Source organism: Mus musculus, chromosome 5 (genome assembly GCF_000001635.26).
Source record: "Mus musculus strain C57BL/6J chromosome 5, GRCm38.p6 C57BL/6J".
Classification (NCBI taxonomy): domain Eukaryota; kingdom Metazoa; phylum Chordata; class Mammalia; order Rodentia; family Muridae; genus Mus; species Mus musculus.
Window position 1 is genome coordinate 137,059,245 of NC_000071.6, and position 23,148 is coordinate 137,082,392.

At 50.0% G+C, this 23,148-nt stretch overlaps 1 protein-coding gene across 1 annotated transcript; it reads right to left on the bottom strand.

Moving 5' to 3' along the window:
* Window positions 1–2,259: 2,259 nt before the first annotated feature.
* Serpine1 (serine (or cysteine) peptidase inhibitor, clade E, member 1) lies at window positions 2,260–13,028 on the bottom strand. The gene is made up of 9 exons (NM_008871.2): window positions 12,885–13,028; window positions 11,789–12,060; window positions 10,069–10,302; window positions 8,482–8,676; window positions 7,583–7,781; window positions 5,617–5,717; window positions 5,103–5,189; window positions 4,237–4,320; window positions 2,260–3,967 (listed from the first exon to the last, which is right to left on the bottom strand). Exons 2-9 carry the CDS (start codon window positions 12,057–12,059, stop codon window positions 3,930–3,932), a joined length of 1,209 nt encoding a protein of 402 aa, NP_032897.2. The 5' UTR covers window position 12,060; window positions 12,885–13,028; the 3' UTR covers window positions 2,260–3,929.
* Window positions 13,029–23,148: the final 10,120 nt, after the last annotated feature.

Here is a 23,148-nt window from a genome sequence, read left to right on the forward strand (position 1 = left end):
TACTGGCTGATTCTATTCTGCCTAGAGAACTCTTGCTTAGAGTGCTTGATGCTCTTAAGTAATCTCCCAAGCCCCAAACTAGAGGTTTGGGGAAAAAAAAAAAAAAAGACTTTCCAGGAAGGCCTTTAAAGGTAGCTATAGAAAGTGTATATGCAACAAAAAAGCCTCATTTCCTGGGCACCATCCATGTCTAGATGGAGCTGAGCACATGAAAGCAACCATTGTTACAGGCCTGAAAAGCACAGCCTAATTGGAGTCGTGTAGAAAGTGATCCCATCAGCCAGGTTCACAAGAGAAGGAGGTGCAACCTGGCCTGGAGCTGGAGAAATGGAGACTAGGGATAAAGAGGGGTGGGTAAGGGAACCCGATGGAGGGAAGGGGATGATAGAGGAATAGATGTGAGAATCCAGAGGTAGACAGCAATTAATTAGGCCCTCGGGTGTGTGGGGGGGGAGGTGTTTGCTGGATCTGGATCTGTCTCTCCCCCACCCCCACCCCTTGCCTCTTCCTCCTCCTCTTCCTCCTCCTCTTCCTCCTTGTTTTTACACATCCCGGTCTCATCTTTTTTTTTTTTTTTTTTTTTTTTTGGTTTTTCGAGACAGGGTTTCTCTTGTATAGCTCTGGCTGTCCTGGATCTCACTTTGTAGACCAGGCTGGCCTCGAACTCAGAAATACACCTGCCTCTGCCGCCCAAGTGCTGGGATTAAAGGCGTGCGCCACCACCGCCCGGCTCCTGATCTCATCTTGAACTCACTATGTAGCAGAGAATGAGTTTGAGCTCTTTGATCTTCCTGCCTCTATCCCAAATACTGGGCTTATAGGTGTGCACCACCAAGCCTGGCTCTCCTGCTTATGAGACACAATGTCACCGAGAAGGTCATTCTGGTATCCAACTCCCAACCTTCAACACGTTCTGGGTACAGGCACATTCCTCACTTTCTTCCTTCCCTTTCTCCCTGTCAACCCCCCACTGTCTCCTTTTTTCTTGCCGGGGTCTGTCTCTCTAGCTGGCCTGAAGTACCCTGTATAAACCAGGCTAGCTTTGAACTCACAGATAGATATCCACCTGCCTCTGTTTCTCAAGTGCTGGGATTAAAGTTGAGTACCCCCAATCCTACCTCCCACCCCAATCTCTCCTTCTTCCTTTTCCTCCTTCTGTCTTCCTGGAGGCAAGGTCATGTGTAGCCCAGGTTGGCCCAAGATGGTCTTGCATTTCCTACTCTTTGCCTCTATCTCCCAAGAGCTGGAATGACAGGCATGTGTCACCATGCCCGGTTTGACGAAGTGTCAAGGATTACTTATAGAGCTTCCTGCATGCTGGGCACCTTCCTCCAGCCGAGCCATGTCCGCATCCCATTCTTTTCCCTTTATAGGATGCCTTCTGGGAGAGAATCAAGCCCTGCACAACTTGTCCTGGAGACAGATTACAGTGCCATGGTGACTGTCTCATGGATTTTCCCACAGGCTTGGACCTGTGGATGTGGCTCGCCGGAATCCCTACCACTGCCAGAAATCTGCTGTTATTGCTTTTGTTTGTTCTGGAGACCAGTTTATACCTGAGGCCAAACTGACCTAGAACTGGTGACCCTCCTGCCTCTGCCTCCCAAGTGTTAGCTAGCATACAGGTGTGTCCCCACCACACCCGTTGTTCAGCAATGTTTTAAAATTTACATTTATTTTTGTTTGCCTGTTTTTCTGAGACAGGGTTTCTCTGTGTAGCCCTGGCTATCCTGGAATACAGTCTGTAGACGAGGCTGGCCTCAAACTCAGAGACCTGCCTGCCTCTGCCTCCCAAGTGCTGGGATTAAAGGCAAGGCTACCACCTCCAGCTTATTTACATTGTGTGTGTGTGTGTGTGTGTGTGTATGTGTGTCCCCATCATGTATGTATGCAAGTCAGAGGACAACCCCCATTGGTTCTTCCCTTCCATTGTGTGGTTTCTGGGAATCGAACTAAGGTCATCAATAGACTTTCTCAGTAAGTGCTTATTACCATCTGAGCCATCTTGCCTGCCCCTCACCTTTATTTCATTATTATTATCTGTGTGTGGGAGTGGGGGAGCATGTGCCATGTTTTGTGTGTGGAGGTCAGAGGACAGCTTTCAGGGACCGGTTCTCTCCTCCCATCATGCGGGATTCAGAGTGTTTGAACTCAGGTCATCGGTTTCCGGTGGCACGTGTTCTACCCACTGAGCCACTTTACCAGCCCACACTCCTGTTTTACTTCCTTGAGAAGACACAGAAGGCAACAAGCAACCAATTTTGTTTGCATATTCTCTATATTTAGTATTTTTTAAAAAACATATTTACCTGTTTATATATCAAAAGTGAAGACAAACAACAACAAAAAGGCATATGTAACCAACAAAATTCAAGACCATGTGACCCCACATTTGGGGCCCTATGGGTACACGGTGTGTGGCTGTCCAGTGCATAATGAAAAGAGAGGAAAAAAAAATCAGAGAGAAAGAGGGAGAGAGAGAAAAGCAAAAACACCAACATGATTATTTTTTTTCCGGTGGAGACATAACAGATGCAGAGTGGCCTGCTAGGAAATTACATTCACGGTACCTTCTTGTGCAGTTTTTCAGTAAATTGGTTTTCTGATCATACCTCCAGCTAGGAAGCTTTCAAAAAAGATTATCTAACTAAGGTGGTTGACCAGGAGCTGCTGTCTCTTTCATCCCCCCCCCGCCCCCCCACGTGTCCACTGCTCACATACAGCAGCCGGAAATGACACATTGAAGTGAGTCACCAGTGCAGCTCTGACTCACCCAGTAATTGGAGAAAGTTCTGTCCTGTTAGGTCACACAGCCCCTTTTCCCTCTCTGCTTCTGAATGCCTTGGAAAAATTTGAAACCACTTTGCCCTCTCTCAAATCTCTCTCTCTTCCATCTAATCTTTTTTCCCCCCTTCCTTTAACGTGGGTTGCCAAGCATCACCTTGGCAAGGTCCCTAAGGAAAAGAGCCACGGGGGGGGGGGGGGGGGGGGGGGAGGGAGGGAGGGACCGGGTAAGGGTGTGTTCGGCTGCCACTAGGCGGCAGTGTGAGCCCCATCACGAGGCTACCCAGAGGGGCAGGTTTGTGGAGTGATGCACCCCTGACATACAGGGATGCAGACCCCAAATGGGATGCCGTATGCCACGGTTTAAATAAGAAGCATTTTCCTTAAAAGTGCTTCTTCTCCCCAACAAACATACAAGAGCAAGAGATAAATATTCAATCACACCCCTGGAATCTCCCCAGGGCCCCCCCACTGGGAGACTGGGGACGAAGAGCCAGGCACACACACGTCCGACTTTTCTTACACCCTTTCCAAATGAAAAAAGTTTGTGGGTCGAAAAAAGCTGTGTAAACAAGTCACCTACACTCTGAAATAACATAAGCAAGCTGTGTCAAGGGAGGGAGCAGGGAGAAGGCTCGCTATTGGGCCACCATTTGATCTGTCTATCCGTTGCCCCTTGGAGGTGGGCAAGGTGGACATTTCCACAGTGGACCTTGAGATAGGACAGTGCTTTTTCCTTTGGCCCATGGCCACCCTCCACAGCAATGGCAGGCGATGCAAGAGGTGCCCACAGTGTGACTGGAACACAAACGATTTTGCTGAATGAAAGTGTTGTGCCCTCCACTCTGCTGGGGCCTCGGTGGGAACTGGGTCCAAAGGGCATGCTGGGCAGATCCAGGTACTGTGAGTTCTATGGTCCATGAGACCTTTGTGGGGTAGGAATCCCTAGGGAGGAGGGAGTTAGACTCTTTTCCCTTCAAGAGTCCGAGGTCTGGGATGCTGGTTGGAAAGATTACCAGTGTGGGGGGTAAGGAGGAGTTGCCTTCTCTTTCTCCCCATAGAGTCCTTTAAATAATCCTTTTCTTCAGAGTTTCTGCTTATAACATCTCCAGTTTCGTCCCAAATGAAGGCGTCTCTTCCCACTGTCAAGGCTCCATCACTTGGCCCATGAAGAGGATTGTCTCTGCGGGCAGAACAATCGTGCCAGTTGAGAATGGGGATCTAAGGAGGTGAGTGAGCTACCAGGAGTCACAGCTGCCCAGGGACTAAGTTAGGACTGGGGTCCTGGCACTGCGTGGGCTGTGACAGAGTGCTAGGGAAGGAATGGAACTGAGTGCCAGAATTTTTGCAGAGTCCCTAGGGGCTCAAGAAAACGTCTACGTGGTGGGCAGGTACATAATGATTTTTGAAAAACAGTGTGAGGACAGGAGGATGTTATAGGGGTCTGCTCACCTGTCGGGTTGTGCCGAACCACAAAGAGAAAGGATCGGTCTATAACCATCTCCGTGGGGGCCATGCGGGCTGAGATGACAAAGGCTGAAAGAAAAGGGACAATATGTTAGGTTTGGGGGATGTTATCATTGGAGTGATTCCCAAGAGATCTAGTGACACCAGTCTATCTGATATCAGCACTGGGGAATGATTTTTAGGTGGCTTAAAAGAAACTAGTAATGGGGTATGGAACCCAGAACCTCCTGCATGCCAGAGCAAGAGTGCTATGGCTGAGCCACCAGCCCCTCACTGGGGGATTCTAGGCAGGGGCTCTACCACTGAGCCACGCCCCCCAGCCCCTCACTGGGGGATTCTAAGCAGGGGCTCTACCACTGAGCCACGCCCCCCAGCCCCTCACTGGGGGATTTTAGATAAAGGTTCTACCATCAAGCTACATTTCCCAGTCCTTGGTTTTTCAGGACAGGGCCTCGCTTTTTTGAACCTGCATCCTTCTGCCTCAGCCTCCTGAGGCATGTGCCACTATGTTTGGCTTCCTTTCTTTGTACTCTGAATATTGGCCCTAAAGTTTCCAAACTTCCTCTGAGCCCCAGGATCCTATTAGTCACAAACATATTTAGGGCTCATGGCACATCCTTTAAGTTCACTCCCACTGTGATTACACCTCAGGCTTGTTTGGGGGGGTCCTTGTCACACACTGGCCCTTCAGGAGCCAGATGAGGCAGCAGGGTCCCAGGGGAAGTGAATCCGTTTTTTTCACACTGAGGAACGGGTTCGGGAAAGGATGACTACTGGGCTCACACTAGCTTTCCTGTGGGGTGATTGCCATCCCAGGAGGTGGGCGAACACAGGCAGAGAGCCACACTCACCTGTGGAGGAAGACGCCACTGTGCCGCTCTCGTTTACCTCGATCCTGACCTTTTGCAGTGCCTGTGCTACAGAGAGCTGCTCTTGGTCTGTAACAGAGCAGGACCCAAAAGACAGATTAGCCTCCACTCTATCCTCCGTGGGGAAACTCCGACCCACGGAAGCAAGAAAACGAGGGTGATCGTTTCTCACCGGAAAGACTTGTGAGCAGGACCCAAAAGACAGATTAGCCTCCACTCTATCCTCCGTGGGGAAACTCTGACCCACGGAAGCAAGAAAACGAGGGTGATCGTTTCTCACCGGAAAGACTTGTGAGCAGGACCCAAAAGACAGATTAGCCTCCACTCTATCCTCCGTGGGGAAACTCTGACCCACGGAAGCAAGAAAACGAGGGTGATCGTTTCTCACCGGAAAGACTTGTGAGCAGGACCCAAAAGACAGATTAGCCTCCACTCTATCCTTCGTGGGGAAACTCTGACCCAAAGAAGCAAGAAAACGAGGGTGATCGTTTCTCACCGGAAAGACTTGTGAAGTCGGCCAGGGTTGCACTAAACATGTCAGGCATGCCCAACTTCTCCAGGGGCCCTCTGAGGTCCACTTCAGTCTCCAGAGAGAACCTGTGGGCAGGAACAGGCACAAGTGTTAGTTTGGTTCCCACATGCTGTTCTTCCAGGACCTTTAGGATATCTTCTAGGACAGTGGGACAGGGTAGACACTGACACGAGCATGGAGGAAAGAGTCTGGCTTTTTGTTTTGTCTTGAAATTGGATCTCATGTAGCCCAGGCTGGCCCCAAACTCATTATGTATCCAAAGCTGATCCTGAACGCCTGATTCTCCTGCCTCTACCTCCTGAGTGCTAGAATTTAGAGGTGTGCGCCACCACGCATGGTTTATGTAGCGCTGGGGTTAAAACCCAGAGCTTTGAACAAGTCGGGCAAGCATTCCACCAGCGCAACTATATCCCCAGCCCTGACCTTGAGCTTCTGATCCCCCTGCCTCCATCATCTAGTACGGCAGTAGAAGTCTTTGAAACTTCATTTGGCTAGAAGGTCTGGCCTATTTTTCCTCCTTGCCAGAAACTTCTAATATTAATGAACATTGTTCAATCTTTCCACCCCCTCAAATCCGTGACTAATGGCTTTCCTCAAATAAGACAGTAGTTTTAACATAATTGTATTCGGTTTGACGGCAGGAGGGGGACAGGTTCACATTCTCCCTCGATAGGGTGTTGGAGCTAACTGTGGTCTGCAGGCTGTTTTTGAGCGCACATAGAATGAGACTTTGGGCTCCCCCTCTGCTTCCCACCAGGGCATGACTCATTATCTCCATCTTGATGAGGGAGAAAGACAGCAGCAGAAGGTCGGCATCTAAAGCAACCTGATCCCCCTCTGTCTCCAAGCCTGGCATCTTAGCATCTGGGAGTTTAGGGGGGAAACCTGGGCTGGGAGCTTCCCTGTAATTCTGGAATTACCCAACCACAGCCCTCTCTACCCCTTTTGATTCTGCAGAAGGATTAGGGGAAAAGAAAAAAAAAGAAAATGAAATCTGTGTTTGGAAGTCTCCTCTGCCTCTGGGAATCGATGCCTTTCATTGTTTGTGGATGAGGGAAGATGGGGGGGTGAGATGGGAGGCTTTTACAAATGGGTGTGGAACGATTCGGGCCTGACACCCACTTCTTTCTCTAGCTCTTCTTTGGTCTCATCTTTTTTGTTTATTTAAAGATGGGGTCTTGTGTGATCCAGGAGAACAAGGAAGACCTTGAACTCCCGATCCGCCCCCTAGGGATGGGATCGGGGATTGTAGCTGTGCACCACCATTTCTGAGGTGCTGGAGATTCAGTTTAGCTCTCTGTGCACGTGAAGTAATAACCCTGCCAACTGGACTATATCTCCACCACTTTCCCTGACGGCCCCCTCCCCTTATGAGATAGGGTCTTGCTGTATATAGCCCAGGTTGGCCTTGAACTCATTATCCTTTGTGCTAGCCTTTCAAGTGTTAGGATTGCAAGTTTGTACCACCACGCATTGGTCTATGTAGCAGTGGGTTTGAACCTGGGGCTTCATGCATGCTAGCCGAGCACTCTACAAAGTAAGCCAGCAATCTTGCCCCCATAGCCAAAGCTGGTCTTGAACTCACTATTCTGTCTCAGCCTGTCTAACACTAGGGTTACAGGCTTGTGCCACTATGATTCACTTTGGTTGACTCTTACTGAGCATTCTGTGCATGGTCTATATGGGGACGTATTTTATTAAAAAAAAAAAAAAAAAACCCTCTCTCCTCTCCAGCAGTAGAAACAGGCAGAAAGATGATGGACTCAGAAGCCATAATCAAATCCAGACTAGGAGGTTTCCCATCAGCCACCCACACATGTCCCTTCCCTGTGGGCATTACCCATCTGGGAAACTCCGCAAGGGGACAGTGGCTTTAGGAGGAGGGGTGGTGGATGTCGGGATTGGGGCATTGGTGAATGGGATGGCTTACTTAGGCAGGATGAGGAGGCGGGGCAGCCTGGTCATGTTGCCCTTCCATTGTCTGATGAGTTCAGCATCCAAGATGTTGGTGAGGGCGGAGAGGTGCACATCTTTCTCAAAGGGTGCAGCGATGAACATGCTGAGGGTGTCGCCCTGGTAGGGCAGTTCCACAACGTCATACTCGAGCCCATCGGGGGTGGTGAACTCAGCTGGGAAGATCAAGATGGAGCCTTGGAAAAGGCTCCAACGCCCACAGGTTCCTTTCCTGCTTCTCTCCCCTTTTCTCCTTCCAGAAGGCCATGCTCTCCACTGGAGTTTTGGAGGTCCTTCACCCATTCCACATCCCATTCAAATGTCTTCCTCTCCTCTTTTTTAAACTATGTCACTGAAGGTGACCTTGAACTCACCCTCCACCATACCTGGTTTACGAGCTGAGCATGGACCCCAAGGCTTTACTAATGCTGGGTGAGTATTGTCCCTAAGCCACACCCCCACCCTTCCTGCCTATTTTCTCCCTCTCCATCTTTGTTATTTTCTGACTCCAGCCACTATCTCATTCCCATGCTCACCCAACTCCCACACAGCCTTCCCCCTAGCTGGGCTCCTTGGCCCCAGGTAACCACACTATAGAAGATCTTCAGAGAAGAGATGGGCTCAAGGGTCCATCGGGCAGATGTGGGCCTGGGAGATTATCTAAATTTCAGCTTCATCTAGCATGAGAGAAACTGATTCCTCCCCGACCCCTGACTTGAATGATCTCAGTATCTCCCAATACTACTTGGTAAGTCTTTGTAATAACTTGGGTGTGTCCACCTCCTCTGCCACCATCCTCCCTCTGAGAGGGACACTGTGAATGTTGCCCAGGGTCAGTAGTTATGAGACATGGAACCTGGGGATATTTGGACTCACTGTAGTTGAACTTGTTGCTCTGAGCCATCATGGGCACAGAGACGGTGCTGCCATCAGACTTGTGGAAGAGGCGCTGGTGGGTGCTGGCCTCTAAGAAAGGAGTCTTCCATTGGCCACTGAAGTAGAGGGCATTCACCAGCACCAGGCGTGTCAGCTCGTCTACAGCCCCCTTGGCCAGTAAGTCACTGATCATACCTAAGGGGAGGCAAGGAGACCAAGAAGTGAAATGGACTGTAAGCATCTTAGATGTCTCCCTTCTGTTCCCAGTTCTCAAATGGATGATGTTGAAGGGACACAAAGAGCTGTGGCAGTTAAGTGGAACAATTAGGTCTAAGACTCTAAGGATGTCTTTCAGTTCACTATTCTTCCTCCCTCTCTTCCTCCCTCCCTCCCCCTCTCCTTTCCTCTCTTTCATTCCCTATCCCCCTCCTTCCCACCCTTCTTTCTTCCCCCACCCCCTCTTTATAGTCCAGCCTAGTCCAAAGCTCACTTTGCAGCCTAGGCTGACCTTGAATTCATGGTAATCCTCCTGCCTCAGCTTCCCAAGAGCTGGGAAGACAGGCATGAGCCACCACCCTGGCTTCACCATGGTTTTCTTGGCTCTGGGATCCATTTTAGTATCAGAGTTAAAAAGCTCCATCTTTGCTCATTTGACCTCTTCTCTTGCCCCCTAAGCTATAGTCTTGGAGGCCCGTGTACACCTGTGTTACAGCTCCTGTTGTTCTTACTGACAGTGGTACCCTTTCATGGTGATTTTGGTTTTGTTTATTTATTTTAAAAGTTATTACTATTGTGGGGGTCGGGAGGTATGAGGTATGTGGGCAGCTTATGTTGAATTGATTCTCTCCTTCCACATTTTTCTGGCTTCCAGGAATCAAATCCAGGTCACGGGGCTCCACAGGAAGAGCCAATACCCAAGGAGCCACCTTGCTGGGATTTGGTTAGGCTTTATTTTGTTTTGTTTGTTTTGTGGGGTAGCTATTGTGCAGTAATTGGCTTGAATTGGTTAGTTTTTTGTCTCTGTAGTCTTTTTTTTTTTTTCCTTTGCTGGTGTGCGGAGGCAGGATCTTGCTATGTAGTTCAGGCTAACCTCAAACTCATGATCTTCCTACAGATATGAGCCATTATACCCAGCTCTGTGTGGTTTTAGTTCAGTGGCAGAGTATGTGCCTAGAATGGGGAGCTGGGGGCGTGGTTCAGTGGTAGAGCCCCTGCCTAGAATACCCAGGGGAGGGGCTGGGGGCGTGGCTAGATGGTAGAACTCTTGCCTAGAATCCCCCAGGGAGGGGCTGGGGGCGTGGCTCAGTGGTAGAGCCCCTGCTTAGAATCCCCCAGTGAGGGGCTGGGGGTGTGGCTCAGTGGGAGAGTGGATTACCCAGCATTCATGAGTTCCTGGCTCCAGTCCTCAGCACCACAACAGGAAGGAAAAGCACAAACATCAGCTATTTTGCTTTGCTTCTTGAAGCATTTGCCTTTTATCCCCAAAGACAAAGCTGAAAGGGAGAGCTGGGGATGTGTGAATTTGACACCGAATTCCCCTTCTCTGCTCCTTTCCCTTGGGACTGGCTTGCTTTCCCAGGGGCTTACCTTTGGTATGCCTTTCCACCCAGTCATTGATGATAAATCTGGCTCTTTCCACTTCTGAGAAGTCCACCTGTTTCACCATAGTCTGGAAGAGCTTGAAGAAGTGGGGCATGAAGCCCTGGACCAGCTCTAGGTCCCGCTGGACAAAGATGGCATCCGCAGTACTGATCTCATTCTTGTTCCACGGCCCCATGAGCTCCTTGGAGAGCTGGCGGAGGGCATGAGCTGTGCCCTTCTCTGCAGAGGTACCAGGACAGGATCCATTAGGCTCATGTTGAGCCAAGGGCTTTCAGCTGGGCCAGGTTTCCCAAGGATGGCCCTACCCCTGTCCAGGCAGATGAGGCTCTTCCAATCCTTCAGGAGTCAGTGGAGGGAGGTCTTTTTCCAAACTAACCTCTCTCTCTCCCTCCCCTTCTCCCTCTCTTTCTCCCTTTCCCTCTTCCTTCCCCTTCTCTCCATCTCTTCCTCTTCCCTTACCTCCATGCTCTCCCCCCATCCCCATTTTTTGAAACTGGGTCTCACCATGCACCTCTGGGTGGCCTGACACTATGTAGCCCAGGCTGGCCTTGAACTCACAGAGATCTGCCTGCGTCTGCCTCCTGGGTGCTGGGACTAAAGGTGTGCACTACCGTGCCCAACTGTCTCCCTCTCCCATTCTTTCCTCTCCTCTTCCCTACCTTCTTCTCCTCTCCCCACCCCTCCCTGAGGAGGGTCTCACATGACTTGGAAGCTCACGGACATTCTCCTGCCTATAGCATCTCCAGTGCTGGGATTAGGGGCATGGATTACTACAGTCAGCCCTCAAATCATAACATTTTTGTGCTTCCTTTCCCAAAGTCTCAGTTCCCAATCTTTTCTTTTCTTTGTGTAAGAATATTCTGTTCTTAAATTATACACCTTCCTCCCTGCACCCCCCTTTACCCTTGCAACAACTCCTCTAACAGCCTTGGAAATGCTGGGAATCCCGGCACAAGCCACCCTGCCTGGCTTCCTCTTCTGTTCGGTTTTGTGACAGGGTCTTGCTCTATATCCCAGCCTGGAATGGAGTTTACTGTGTAGCATAGGTTGTCCTCGAATTCACAATTGTCCTTCTCCCTCAGCCTCCCAAGTGCTGTAATTACAGACACCATGCCTAGCTAGGTTGTTCTTATATTAATGGCATTATTGAAGAATTCATGTTCGTAATCCTATTACATATTTACTCAACTCTGTGTGGGAGACATTCTTTAGTTGTTCCCTATTTCATAGATAATAAAACCAAGGTTTACAAGAGTTAAGGTCCCATGTTTTGTTTTGCTCTTGTGTTTAAAGGTCTCATGTAATCCAGGCTGTTGCTGAACTCGATACTTAGCCAGCTATGAGTTTGAACTCCTGATCCTTCTGCCTCCACTTCCCAAGTAACATGGCCACAGTTCTACACCATCATCTTCAGTTTCCTTAGATTTGGGGATGGAGCCCAGGGCTTTGTGTATGCTGGGGAAGCTATATCGCAGCACCAGAGTCACACAGTTCCTGTGTGCTGATTCCACTGGCTAGTATAAGACAAGGTCAACTGACCCAATAGTGGGAGAGAAAACGGGTGGTCTCTGGGCTGCGGCTGGACGTGACTAGACTCAGTGATGCTGCAGTCAGCCTTCCCTGCCTTCTCCGTTTGTTCTGGACCTGGTCTGTGAGCTCCTCCCGACCTTTTCCTCCAGCTCCCACTCCGCCCCAAGACTCTCACCATTGACTTTGAATCCCATAGCATCTTGGATCTGCCGCCGGGTTTTCCCCGCTGTGGTCATCTGCAGCATAGCCAGCACCGAGGACACGCCATAGGGAGAGAAGACCACATTCCGGTCTTTGGAGGCCTGGACCACCTGCTGAAACACTTTTACTCCGAAGTCGGTGGCCTGATGGGCTGTGTGGGATTCTCGGAGGGGTAAAGTGAACCCTTTCCCAGAGACCAGAACCAGGCCCAGGATGAGGCAAGCAAGGGCTGAAGACATCTGCATCCTAGGAAGAATAGAAGGGAATCTGATAAAGACATGTGCCGGGAAGACTGCCCGGGGGGGGGGGGTGTTGCCTCCTCAGAGTGCTCGCCTCTAGCCTGTAAGCCATCAGTGCGGTAAGTTCCATTCATTAAGACCCCACAATGCAATTGGATGATGAGATCCCACAATGCAATTGGATAACCAGCTCATCCCCTGCTGCCTCCAATTCTTTTCATCCCCCCCCCCCCCCAGAATCTTGCTTGCTATGTAACCTAGGCTGGACTTGAACTCAGGACACTCCTGCTTCACTTCTCCCAAGTGCTGTGATTACAGGCACGAATAGATGCTACTTGATGTTTTAACATAGGCTGTCCTCACTTTTTTTTTTAACCTAGGTGAATCTTAGAAAAACAGCCCCTGTGCATCTCTGATCCCTTCTGTGGGGCTAAGAGACCTTTAGACGATGATAGCTTTTGGCTTAAAGTGAGAGCTGATTCCTGAAAGTTGATCCCTGATTTCCACTCTTGAACACATGAGTACGCACACATGCATACAGATATAAATGCATCTTTCCTTTTAAAAGTAAAGTCCCTTTGCTAAACTGAGAAAGGAGAGGTTTGCTGGGGAAGGACCCAAAGACTATGTGCTGGCTTCTGGGATACAGGGTTGGAAGTGCGGTTTGACCATCTTTCCTGACCACCTGTGGTCCTGGCTGGGCTAGGGTGGACTAAAGGCTGCAGAGTTCCAGAAAAGAGTGGAAGGGAAAGGAGGGAAAACGGAGGGTGAGAGATGGAGACGGGACGTTTTTCTTCCTTAGGTGAGAGTGTAAGCTTGCCTTTCTCCTACCTGAGTATTCAAAGGTGCCTTGTGATTGGCTCTTGTTGGCTGTCGCTCAGCTGTGGTTGGCTGTGTGCTGCCGGAGGCGGGTGTGCGGCGGTCCTCCTTCACAAAGCTCTCGGGGCTCTGCTGCAGCCTGATCCAGCTGTGCTCCGTTCCCTGGCTGCTGCCTCCCTTTATACCAGATGTGAGCCGGAAATAGATGAACTCATGTTCCAGCCCCACCCACTTTCTAACTCTGGAAATGTCTGGGCTGCCCGCCGGCCCTGCCCCCTCTCCCCCTCCCTCCCTCCCTCCCAGTGACTTGCTGGGACACGTGTGTGTACGTGTGAAAGGGCATGGGGGATAATTGAGCAAACTCTGGTTCCCTTGACTGGAACATCCCTGTGCCTTTGGCTGGTCGGTCGTCTAGACCCTTGGAAGTACCACAAGAGCCTACAAAGCCTGGTGTTTGGAATTCCCTTCCTCGAGCCTTGGTCTGCTGCAACACGACCCCCTTTTTTTGGAGACAGCCATCACAGAGAAGCTATGGACCCTGACAGTGCTGTCTGCCCCTTGTGCACCCTGGGCCTACATCCAGGAAAAGTTGGCCTGGCTTTCTCTTGGGTTACTGCCCAGTGACCAGAGGGCATGAAATGTGCCCTGTGATTGTCTGGGTTCTCGTTCCTCTTGGACTTAAGCCCAATAGAGAACTTCAAGTCCTTTCCTCCTCCCTCCGTGTGCCCGCCAGGCCTGCTGTGAAGCATGTCTGACTCCCCACATGGGGCCAGACTCTCCTGGTGCCCTGAGGGCTCGCTCTTTGTGTCAATAGCCTTGTGCGGCTGGGTTTTGAGGTGTACTGGGTGGGGTGCTGATGGCTGGATTGGACCAGCCTCTTCCACTAATGAGAACAGAGGTTACCACAGAAAGCTCTGTCAAGGAGCAAGAACCAGTACAGCAGCCTGAGATGACTGAGAGAGAGAAAGAGGTGTTTTCTTAAGATTTTGTTTTTATCATTCATTCTCGGTTGTTTGTTTGCTTGTTTGTTTAGGCAGAGTATCATTTTATGTTGTCCTGGCTAGCCTGGAACTCAATCTGCAGCTTTGGCTGGCTTCTACCTCACAGAGCTCTGCCTGCTTCTGCCTCCTGAGTGCTCCGATTAGAGGCGTGTGCCGCCACGCCCAGCTTTTCTCTTCCGTTTTAATTATGTGTGTGGTGTGTGTGTGTGTCCGTTTGTGTGCGCATGTGAAAGCTGGGAAGTGTCAGATTCCCTGGAGCTGGAGTTACAGGGACTTGTATGTCATTTGTCGTGGGTGTTGGGAATGGAAGTTAGGTCCTCTACTAGGACAGTGTGTGCTTTTAAGGGCTGAGCCATCTCTCTAGGCCCCAGAGGGTGTTTTGAAGCTTTCTTTCTCTCTGGATATAGACACTGGTGGGCTGGAGCCACAGGGCCAAGGATAGAATGATAGTGAATATATATATGTATGTATGTATGTATATATGTATATGTATATGTATATGTATATGTATATGTATATGTATATGTATATGTATATGTATATGTATATGATGATGGGATTCTGTCCTTAGACCTGTGGAGGAAGAATGACTAAAGAGTCTTTTGTGGTTTTTGGACAATCTCATGGGTAGGCAGCCCAGGCTAGCCTCAAACTCATTATATAGCTGAGGATAGCCTGGGGATTCTGACCCACCTCCCTCCGCCTCCCAGTTATTGAGATTTTAGGTACACAGCACCACACCCGGTTTATGCAAGTACAGGTGCTCGAACCCAGGACTTCCAACATGCTAGGCAAACTACCCACCGAACTGCATCCGAATCTCGATGGTTTCTTTAGAGAATAAACATTTGCACAGCACTTAAGAGGGCCAGGCTGGTGCCTTTGAAGGTTGGACAGACTCAAAAGCCCTTTGTAACCCTAGGTTTTGTGACTAGAGAGAGGGACGACTGGAAAAGGCCAAGGTGGTCCGGTGGTGGGGGCTGAGGAGAGGGTACTCTTGATCTTGGGGTTCACATATTGTCATCTTTTGTATAGGTGATGGGGGTTCGCTTGGTGGTATCCATGGAGACAGCTGCCAGGCGAGTCATGGGAAGTTTAGGTGGGCGGTACAGCAGCCCTGTTTGTTTTCCATTTCCAGTAAACAGATACCAAGGCAACCAGCCCTGCGGAGTTTTCTCACAGAGACCCTGCCTCCCTCCCGAGTCAGGTGGGGGTGGGGAGGTTGAGGAAAGAGGAAAGAGGAAAGAGGGAAACCTCAGTTGGAAACTTAGGCTCACAGGTCCCGGGGAGCCCCACAGGCCCAGCCGCTGTTTGTTTGTGTTTCCCTCTGTTCTCCTCTGTGGCTTGGAAGCCCAGAGGGAGGCTGTGGGGCTGGGAGGGAGAGGCAGATGTTCTTGGCTTTTTTGGCTGTCTTTGAGGAAGAAGACACAGCTCAGCTCTTACCCTGCCAGGCATGTCTCCAGATGACTTGCCCTCTATGCTAGCAGCCAGAGGGACTTAGGATCTCAGTGTCCCAAGCATTCAGAAGAGGGGTGGCTGGAGATTAGCTGGAGGTGGGGCTCCTGGGTGTTCCAGCATGGAAGCTAAGTTCTCTTCTTTTTCTCTGACTGCCATTCCCACAGTTTCTAGATCTCCATCAAGACCATGGTTTTCTGGGGCGGGGCTGGGCTTCGCCAGGGTGCAAGCAGCCTCATCCTGACCTGGGTCTGATGTTCTGTTCTGGGCCTCAGGAGAGTTGGCTAGTGGCTCTGTAGGGTGGGGGACATGCTTTTCTTTCAAAATGGAAAACTTTGTGTCTCCCTCATTTGTCTTCCCCTCTTTGATGGGGAAGACACTACAAATAGAGTCACACTACATAAGTCTAACAACTCTGGAACTTGTTATATGTCCCAGGCTGGCCTCAAACTCACAGCAGTCCTCTTGCCTCTGCCTCCCTAGCACTGAAATAATAGGCATATCCAGTTTGGTTTGGTTTGATTTTGAGACAGTTCTTACAGGGGGATTGCCCAGGGAAATCGCAATCCCCCTGCCTTAGTGTCCCAAGTGCTGGGACGACAGGTGTGCCACCATGGCCAGAGTCCTAAAGGAACCTCCAAACTGGAGGGACATATAGGCATCTGGTGAGTGGGGTTTTGAAACCAGGCAATGGGCCTACATTATGGCTCATGAGGTGAAAGTGTTTGTGGCCACGTCTGATGACATGACTTCAATCCTTGGGACCCACATGATGGACAGGTCAAGCTGACTCCCACAAGTTGTCTTCCAGCTTCCATACATACTCTGTATCACACGTGTATACCTGAATACACATATATACAAACAAATAAATAAAATGTATATAAACTGGGCACAGCCTAGCCGAACGAGGCCTCTGTTTCTTTATGAATCAGGGCTGCCTAGATGATCTGAAATCCAGACTTAACTTGGTCCCTGCATCTCCTCCCCACCCCCATGACCTTGTCTTTCGTTGGACATGGGGGACAGCTAGTCTTGCATACACAGGATGCAGCTTCCCGAAGGCTTCCTGGAGGAGGTGGAGAGTGTCTTACTCCCCAAGTCTTCTTCAGGACACCCTTCTCAGAATCTAACCTGAGTCACAGGCTTGTGTCACTTTCTCTTTTTCTTCCCCTGTAGAACCCCCAAAACCACTTTGACCTCATCCTCTTCGTTGTTAACTTCTGACCCTTTGGTAGGTGGGGGGAGGGGCGGGGATCAAATGGCCAGAATGAGAAAAGTCCTTGCTGTTGAAATAACCCTTGATTTCCCCAGGATCAGAGATAAGAGCGTGAGGTACGTGGGGCCGGGAATTTCTGGGAAAGTTCCAGGATTGGCTGCCCAGGAAGATGGCTCCATCTGGTCCCTCTGCAGGTGTAATTGGAGCAAGCTCATATTTTCCATGACTGTCCCCTGCCCCCAACTCCCACCCTTGCCCTCTTCCATAGAGCCCTGGCTCCACTGGGGCCTACCTAAGCCCCAACACCCCCTTTAGTGTGTGTGTGCATGCGTGCGTGTGCAGGTCAGACGACAATGTTTAGTAGTCAGCTCTTGTCTTCCACAGTGTGGGTCCAGGAACTGAACCCATAGTATCAGCCTTGGTGGCAGGCTCTTTTACCCGCTGAGCTGTCTCTCACCCCCTGCCCCTCCCGTTTGACCTCTTGCCCGCTTGTTCTCTCATCTTGCCCTTCCTCTTTGTGTGTCTCTAGTTCTCCCCCTGAGACGTCTTGCTCACTGCCCCTGTCACTCAAGATAATGCTGTCCCTCACTTCCTCTTCTAGTTGCTCTCTTGAGTTTTTCTGGTCCTGTCTCCCTCAAAGGAGGTTGTGCGCCCACTCCCTCTCATCTGTTCTGACTCAATCCCTCTTTCCTTCTTGTTTGCGTCCTAGAATCCCTTTTACAGTCAATCTTGGGCTCCCAGGCTCTTCCTCTGGGAAGGACGGTCAGCCTCCTTCCAGTTACACAGGCTCCTTGGAATGCTGGGTCTGCCCCCCCTCCCCCCTCCCCCAACCGCCTGGTGATTTCACTGGGAGAGCTGGGGGTGGAAGAAGATCCCCCCCCCCCCCTAACTCTAACGCACAGCACTATTTCTGGCCTGGTGGCTCTCCAAACAACACAGATCTGAAAATAGCTCGTGTTTGGGCCAGGCTGTCTCTGCCCTTTCTAGGAGTGAGCTGGGTGGAGTGGTCAGGGCCTTGGCTTCTGTTCATTTGGAATCATGGCTCTGGGACAGCCCGATTCAGCCAGTCTGGTCTCAGCCTGTTTGGGGCTTCCATACTTGATTTTCTCCTCTTCTACCTTTGTTGACTCAGCCCCCGAGTCCCTCCTGCCCTTCCCTAAATTTTCAGGTTGGATTCAAATCCCTGGTCCCTATAATGTAGCCCTTGATTGTTGGGACTGACTTAAAAAAATTGTGTGTGTGTGTGTGTGTGTGTGTGTGTGTGTGTGTGTGTGTGTATGATGTATGCATGGGCATGTGTGTCATGGCCCATGTGTGGAGGTCAGAGAACAATCCAGAGTTGATTCTCTCATTCAGCTTGGGAATCAACACCCACTCACCCACCCACACACACACACACCCACACACACACACACACACCCGCGCACGCATGCACATGTGCGCACCACAGTGTTTCAAAATTGAGGGCTGTAAAAGTTATTTGATTCAGAGAGGGCAAGGTATGAATTATGGCCACACAGCAACTGTTCTATAAATGGAAGAATGATAGTCATGATCAAATAGAGCCTCTCTCCAGGGACTGACGTTGCTTGACTGAGGACTGTAAGGATTGCTTAATTCAGAGAGGCTGAAAGATGAGCTATGGCCACACAGCAACTGTTCCATAAATGGGGGTGGGGGGGTACTGGCAATGAGATCAGCTGGCCTCCGGGCAGGGACCTGGGCTTGGTGACGATATGTATGACAGCAAAAGTTAACCTTTTTGTGTGGGGACTTGTCTGTTTGTTCTAAGGACAGGTTTTTCTATGTACTTTAGGCTGACCTGGACCTTACTAGGTAGCTCAGGCTGGTCTAGAACTCTCCGTCTATCTGCCTCAGCCTTCCAGATGTTGGGATTGCAGCTATGTGGTCCCCCATCCAGCATAACTTAATCCTTTTGAGCCTTGGTTTAAATTATTTTTAATGAAGGCAGGCAGATCTCTGAGTTGGAAGTCAGTTGGTCTATAGAGCAAGTTCCGGGACGGCCAGGGCTACACAGAAGAATCCTGTCTTGAAACACCAAAATAAATAAATAAAAATTGGTTGCTGACTGACTGACTGACTGACTGACTGACTGATTGATTGCTGAAGGGGATGGGGTTTGTGCACACCATAGTGTTGGGGAGGGGAGGTCAGAGGATACCAGTGGGAGTTAGTTTTCTTTTCAACTCTGTAGGTTTGTGGGGCTAGAGCTTGGCTTGTTTGTTTTTTCGTTTTAATTGTTTGTTGTTTTGGGAATTGAACCTAGGGCTCTACCTGGCAAAGTCACTTCCTCTGCCAGATCTCATCTCTCTTGCCTGCTAATTATTAACCATGCGTGCGTGCATGCGAGCGGCTGCTTGTACTTATATGTGCGCACCCATGCGTGCTGCTCTTCACAGTATTTATTTATCCATTCATTCTTTTATTTATTTTACAGTCAGAGTTTCTCGATGAGCCTGGCCCTCGCCAATTCTGCGAGACTAGTTGGCCAGCAACCATCAAGGATCAGCTGTCTCCATCTCGCAGTACTATGGCCAAGTGTTTCAAAATATGTGTTCAGGGTGGGGGCTCAGACTCAGGACCTCATACTTACGTGCCAAACACGTTCGTTACCTGTTAAGCTATCTCTCCAGCCTTCTTCTTCTCTCTCTCTTTCTAAAGTTAAAATCACATTTATTTACTAAGCGTGTGGTTGTCAGTGCATGTATGGGTATGGGTGTTGTATGAGCGTGGCTGTTAGAGTCAGTTCTCCCTTTGACCATGGGGATTCTGGGGACCAAACTCAGGTCATCGGGCTTGGCTTTGAGAGCCTTTGCCCACCCTCTACTCCCAAACAGAGCCACCTCACTGACCCAGCTTCTTATCTGAGACAGTTAGCGATTCCATGTCTGGGGGTGTTGCAAACATTTGAGCTAGCGTTTAGCCAGTGTTGGGGCACCTTCTGGACATTCAGTGAGTAGTAGCTATTTTTGAGTGGCAGACAGCCGACATGTTAATTCTCAAAGAATGCAAGCTCCCTAAGGAGGAATGCTGGAGGCCGTCTTTTGGACTTCCTGTGTTTAGTGGAATTTGCTTCAGATATCGGGACGGTGGACTGGATACTTCCCCAGGGCACAGCTACCAGCCACTCATTAGTTTGTCCTGGGCCAGATCTTCCTGTCTTCATGCCTATCCTGATGGTTCCCCACTGGTTGATGTTGCTGCTTGGGAGTCCGGGATCCTATATGGGCCCTTCTGACAGTCCGAGTGACTCTTGTGTTTTGTTACAGGTCCCTGTTAAAGTCACTTTGATCTCACTGGAGTCCAGGCTGGCATTGAACTCAAAAGTCTCCAGTCTCAGTCTCCTTAGTGGCAGAATCAGTGGAGTCCAGATGCATCTCCCTCCCTTAAGCATACAAGGAAGAGGGTGCTGAACCTACCTTTCCAGAGAGGCCCTGCAGGACATTATTTCTACTAGCCATAACTCCTGCCCTCTTGGTCTCACAGGCTGGTCTCAAACTCACAAGGACCGCCAGCCTCTGTCTCCTGGGTCCTAGATTAAAGCTCTCTCTCTCTCTCTCTCTCTCTCTCTCTCTCTCTCTCTCTCTCTCTCTCTCTCTCTCTCTCTCCCTCTGAGGGATCTCTGATCCTCCTGCCTCTACCTCTAGTGTTCTGCAATTACAGAAGTGCTCCCTGCTTTATGAGGTGCTGGGAATCAAACTCAGGACCTTTGTACAGGCAAGTGGTCTACCAACAGAGCTAGATTCCTTTCTCTTCTTCATGTTCCTCCTCTTCCTCCTCTTCCTCTCATCACCATCCCCTCCTCCTCTTCCTCTCCCTTTCTTCCTTCCTCTCTCTCTCTCTCTCTCTCTCTTTCTCTCTCTCTCTCTCTCTCTTTCTTTCTCTCTTTCTTTCAATATGGTCTTGCTGTGTATCCCAAGATGGCATTAATTTTATAATCCTCCTGCCTCCACTCCTGGAATACTGGATTCCCAGATATAAATCGCCCTGTCTGGTTTCTACTGTTTTCGGAGGGTCTCTTATGAGCTGTGTACAACAAACATGAATGACCCTCTAGCATCTGAGGCAAGAATGAGCCGCCTGGAGGAAGTCTGACTGCAGCAGGCAAGAGTGGTGCTCACAGTGTCTGGAGATGTGATCAGAGAGGCTGACTCTGTCAGCCAATAAGGAGACGTAGGACCTAAAGGGCTCTGACGGCATCCTGTCCCTTCATCTAGTTCTGCTTTCCCAAGAGTCTGGATGGCCTGTCTCTGACTCACACTCCTTCCTCCTGGCTAGCCCCTATTCCGCATTCTCTGCATTCCCAAGTTTCTTCTTGGGTCCTTCTCTGGACACAGGCTGCTTGCATTCTGCCCTGGTGGAAGGAGGAGTCTTGGCTTCCCCAGGCATGACCAAACATCAGTGCCACTCACGCTCAGTGGCATAACACCAAGAAAAGAGAAACAGCTCCCTCTCACAGAAATGTCACACACATGCTGGGGACCAGAGAGTGATTGGTACAGGTGACTAGAAAACAGCATAAAAAGGCTGGTGTGTGTGTGTGTGTGTGTGTGTCTTGGTGGGCAGCATGCTTTCCTCGTGCACCAAGCTCTCAGTTCACTTCCCAGCACTGCACACAAACCGCAAATGGTAGTATATTCATACATGTCTGGAATCCTAGCTCTCAGGAGGTAGAAGTAGGAGGATGAGTTCAGGGCCATTCTTGGCTATGTAGTGAGTTCAAGGCCAACCTGAGCTGGGTGTGAGATGCTACTAAAATAAGCAGGGAGGGAGGGAGGGAGGGAGGAAGAGGAGAGGAGAGGAGAAGAGGGGAGGAGGGGAGGGGAGGGGAGGGGAGGGGGAGGGGAGGGGAGGGGAGGAGAGGGGAGGAGAGGAGGGAAAGAAATCGGGGAGGAAGATGGCTGTCTTCTTCCTCGACCTCCTGACTTGAGACAAAAGCCTTACAGCTTTTGTCTTCCAGCAGCAGGCTTCCTGCTGATGGCCTGGCTCAGCAAGTTCCAGGCCTTGGCCAGGGCACATCACACCACAGTTGCACACGGATCAATCACCATACCAGCCTTCAAACTGACCAGCCCTAAAGTTGGCAAGGGCTCTTCAGAAGCTGCAAACCGCTGGGCCTCAAGAAGCAGCTGGACTTTCTGCTCCCAAGGCCGATGCTGTGGGCAGAGGGTCTTCCTCTCTGTGTGTCTGCCACGTATGCTTTTTCTCCCCAAAGAAACAGCTTCCTTTAACTATTGATTTGTCTGCGGAGCTTGAGAATTCTCAGCTGCTACCTGTTGTGCTTCAGTTTTTCCTGCCTGTTAATTCTTTAAGTGGTAGAGAAAACAAACTTAGTCAAGCCCCCTAGACTGTATCAACTGTAGATTCCATCGGCCTGGTCTATACAGTGGGTTACAGGACAGCCAGGGCTGTGGGGGGAGGAGGGGACAGGCGAGGTGAGGAGAGGAGAGGAGAGGAGAGGAGAGGAGAGGAGAGGAGAGGAGAGGAGAGGAGAGGAGAGGAGAGGAGAGGAGAGAGGAAGAGAGAAAGAGAGAGATTGAGAAGGGGGGAGGCTTGTCTTAACAAACAACACCCTCCTCCCCCAGGACTCTCCCTGCCATCTCTCCAAGAAAAAGAAAACAAACAATGCAAGGCTGTATTTTCCACCTTATTTAGGAGGAGAGGGTGTCTCACAACCTGGAACTCACCGATTCAGCGAAGTTGTCTGAGCAGTGAGATACCACTCAGTACTAGAACCCAGCCATGGGTGACAGGGAGCCAAACTCAGGTCCTCACATTTGTTTGACTGTATGCTACTGACTGAGCTGTCTCCCTAGGCCTGTGCAAGCTACATTGTAACAGTTGGGGTATAGGATTAAAAAATATGCTGAAGGTGTGTGAGGAGGGAAGATTTCATGGAGGAGGTGAAGCTGGTACCTGGTTGTGAGGGAGGCTCTCTGCCCTTGGGAGAAAAACAGGGAGGAGAATTGTGGATGGGGTAGGTCAGGGAGACACTAAACACTCCAAGAGAAGTCCTGTGGTGTGTGTGTGTTGTGTGACTTGGTTTGAATAAGAACGGTCCCCATAGGCTCATATACTTGAATGCTTAGTCACCAGGGATTGGAGCTGTTTGAAAGGATTAGAAGGATTAGGGGGTGTGGCCTTGTTGGAGGAGGTGTCCGCTGCAGGTGGGCTTTGAGGTTTCAAAAGTGAATTGCAAGCCCAGTCTCTCTCCTCTGCCCATGGATCAGGGTGTAGCTGTCAGCCATTGCTCCAGGGCCATGCTCCCTGCCATGATGATAATAGACTAAGCCTCTGGAACTGTAAACAAGGTCCAACTACATGCTTATTATTATTATTATTACTATTATTATTTAATGAGAGTTGCCTTGTGTTTCTTCACAGCAATAGATCAGCAGGTTTTCATTTGAGAGAACAACCATCCTCTTTTTCTCTGGGAATGGAACACAGGCTACAGATTTCCTAGATAGTTAGACAAGTGTTCTGCTATTGACTAACATCTCGGTCCCTGTCCTATTCTCTTTAGGAGCTTTCATGTTGAAGGTCTCTGCTTTTTCTGGAACATTCTACCCATTTCATT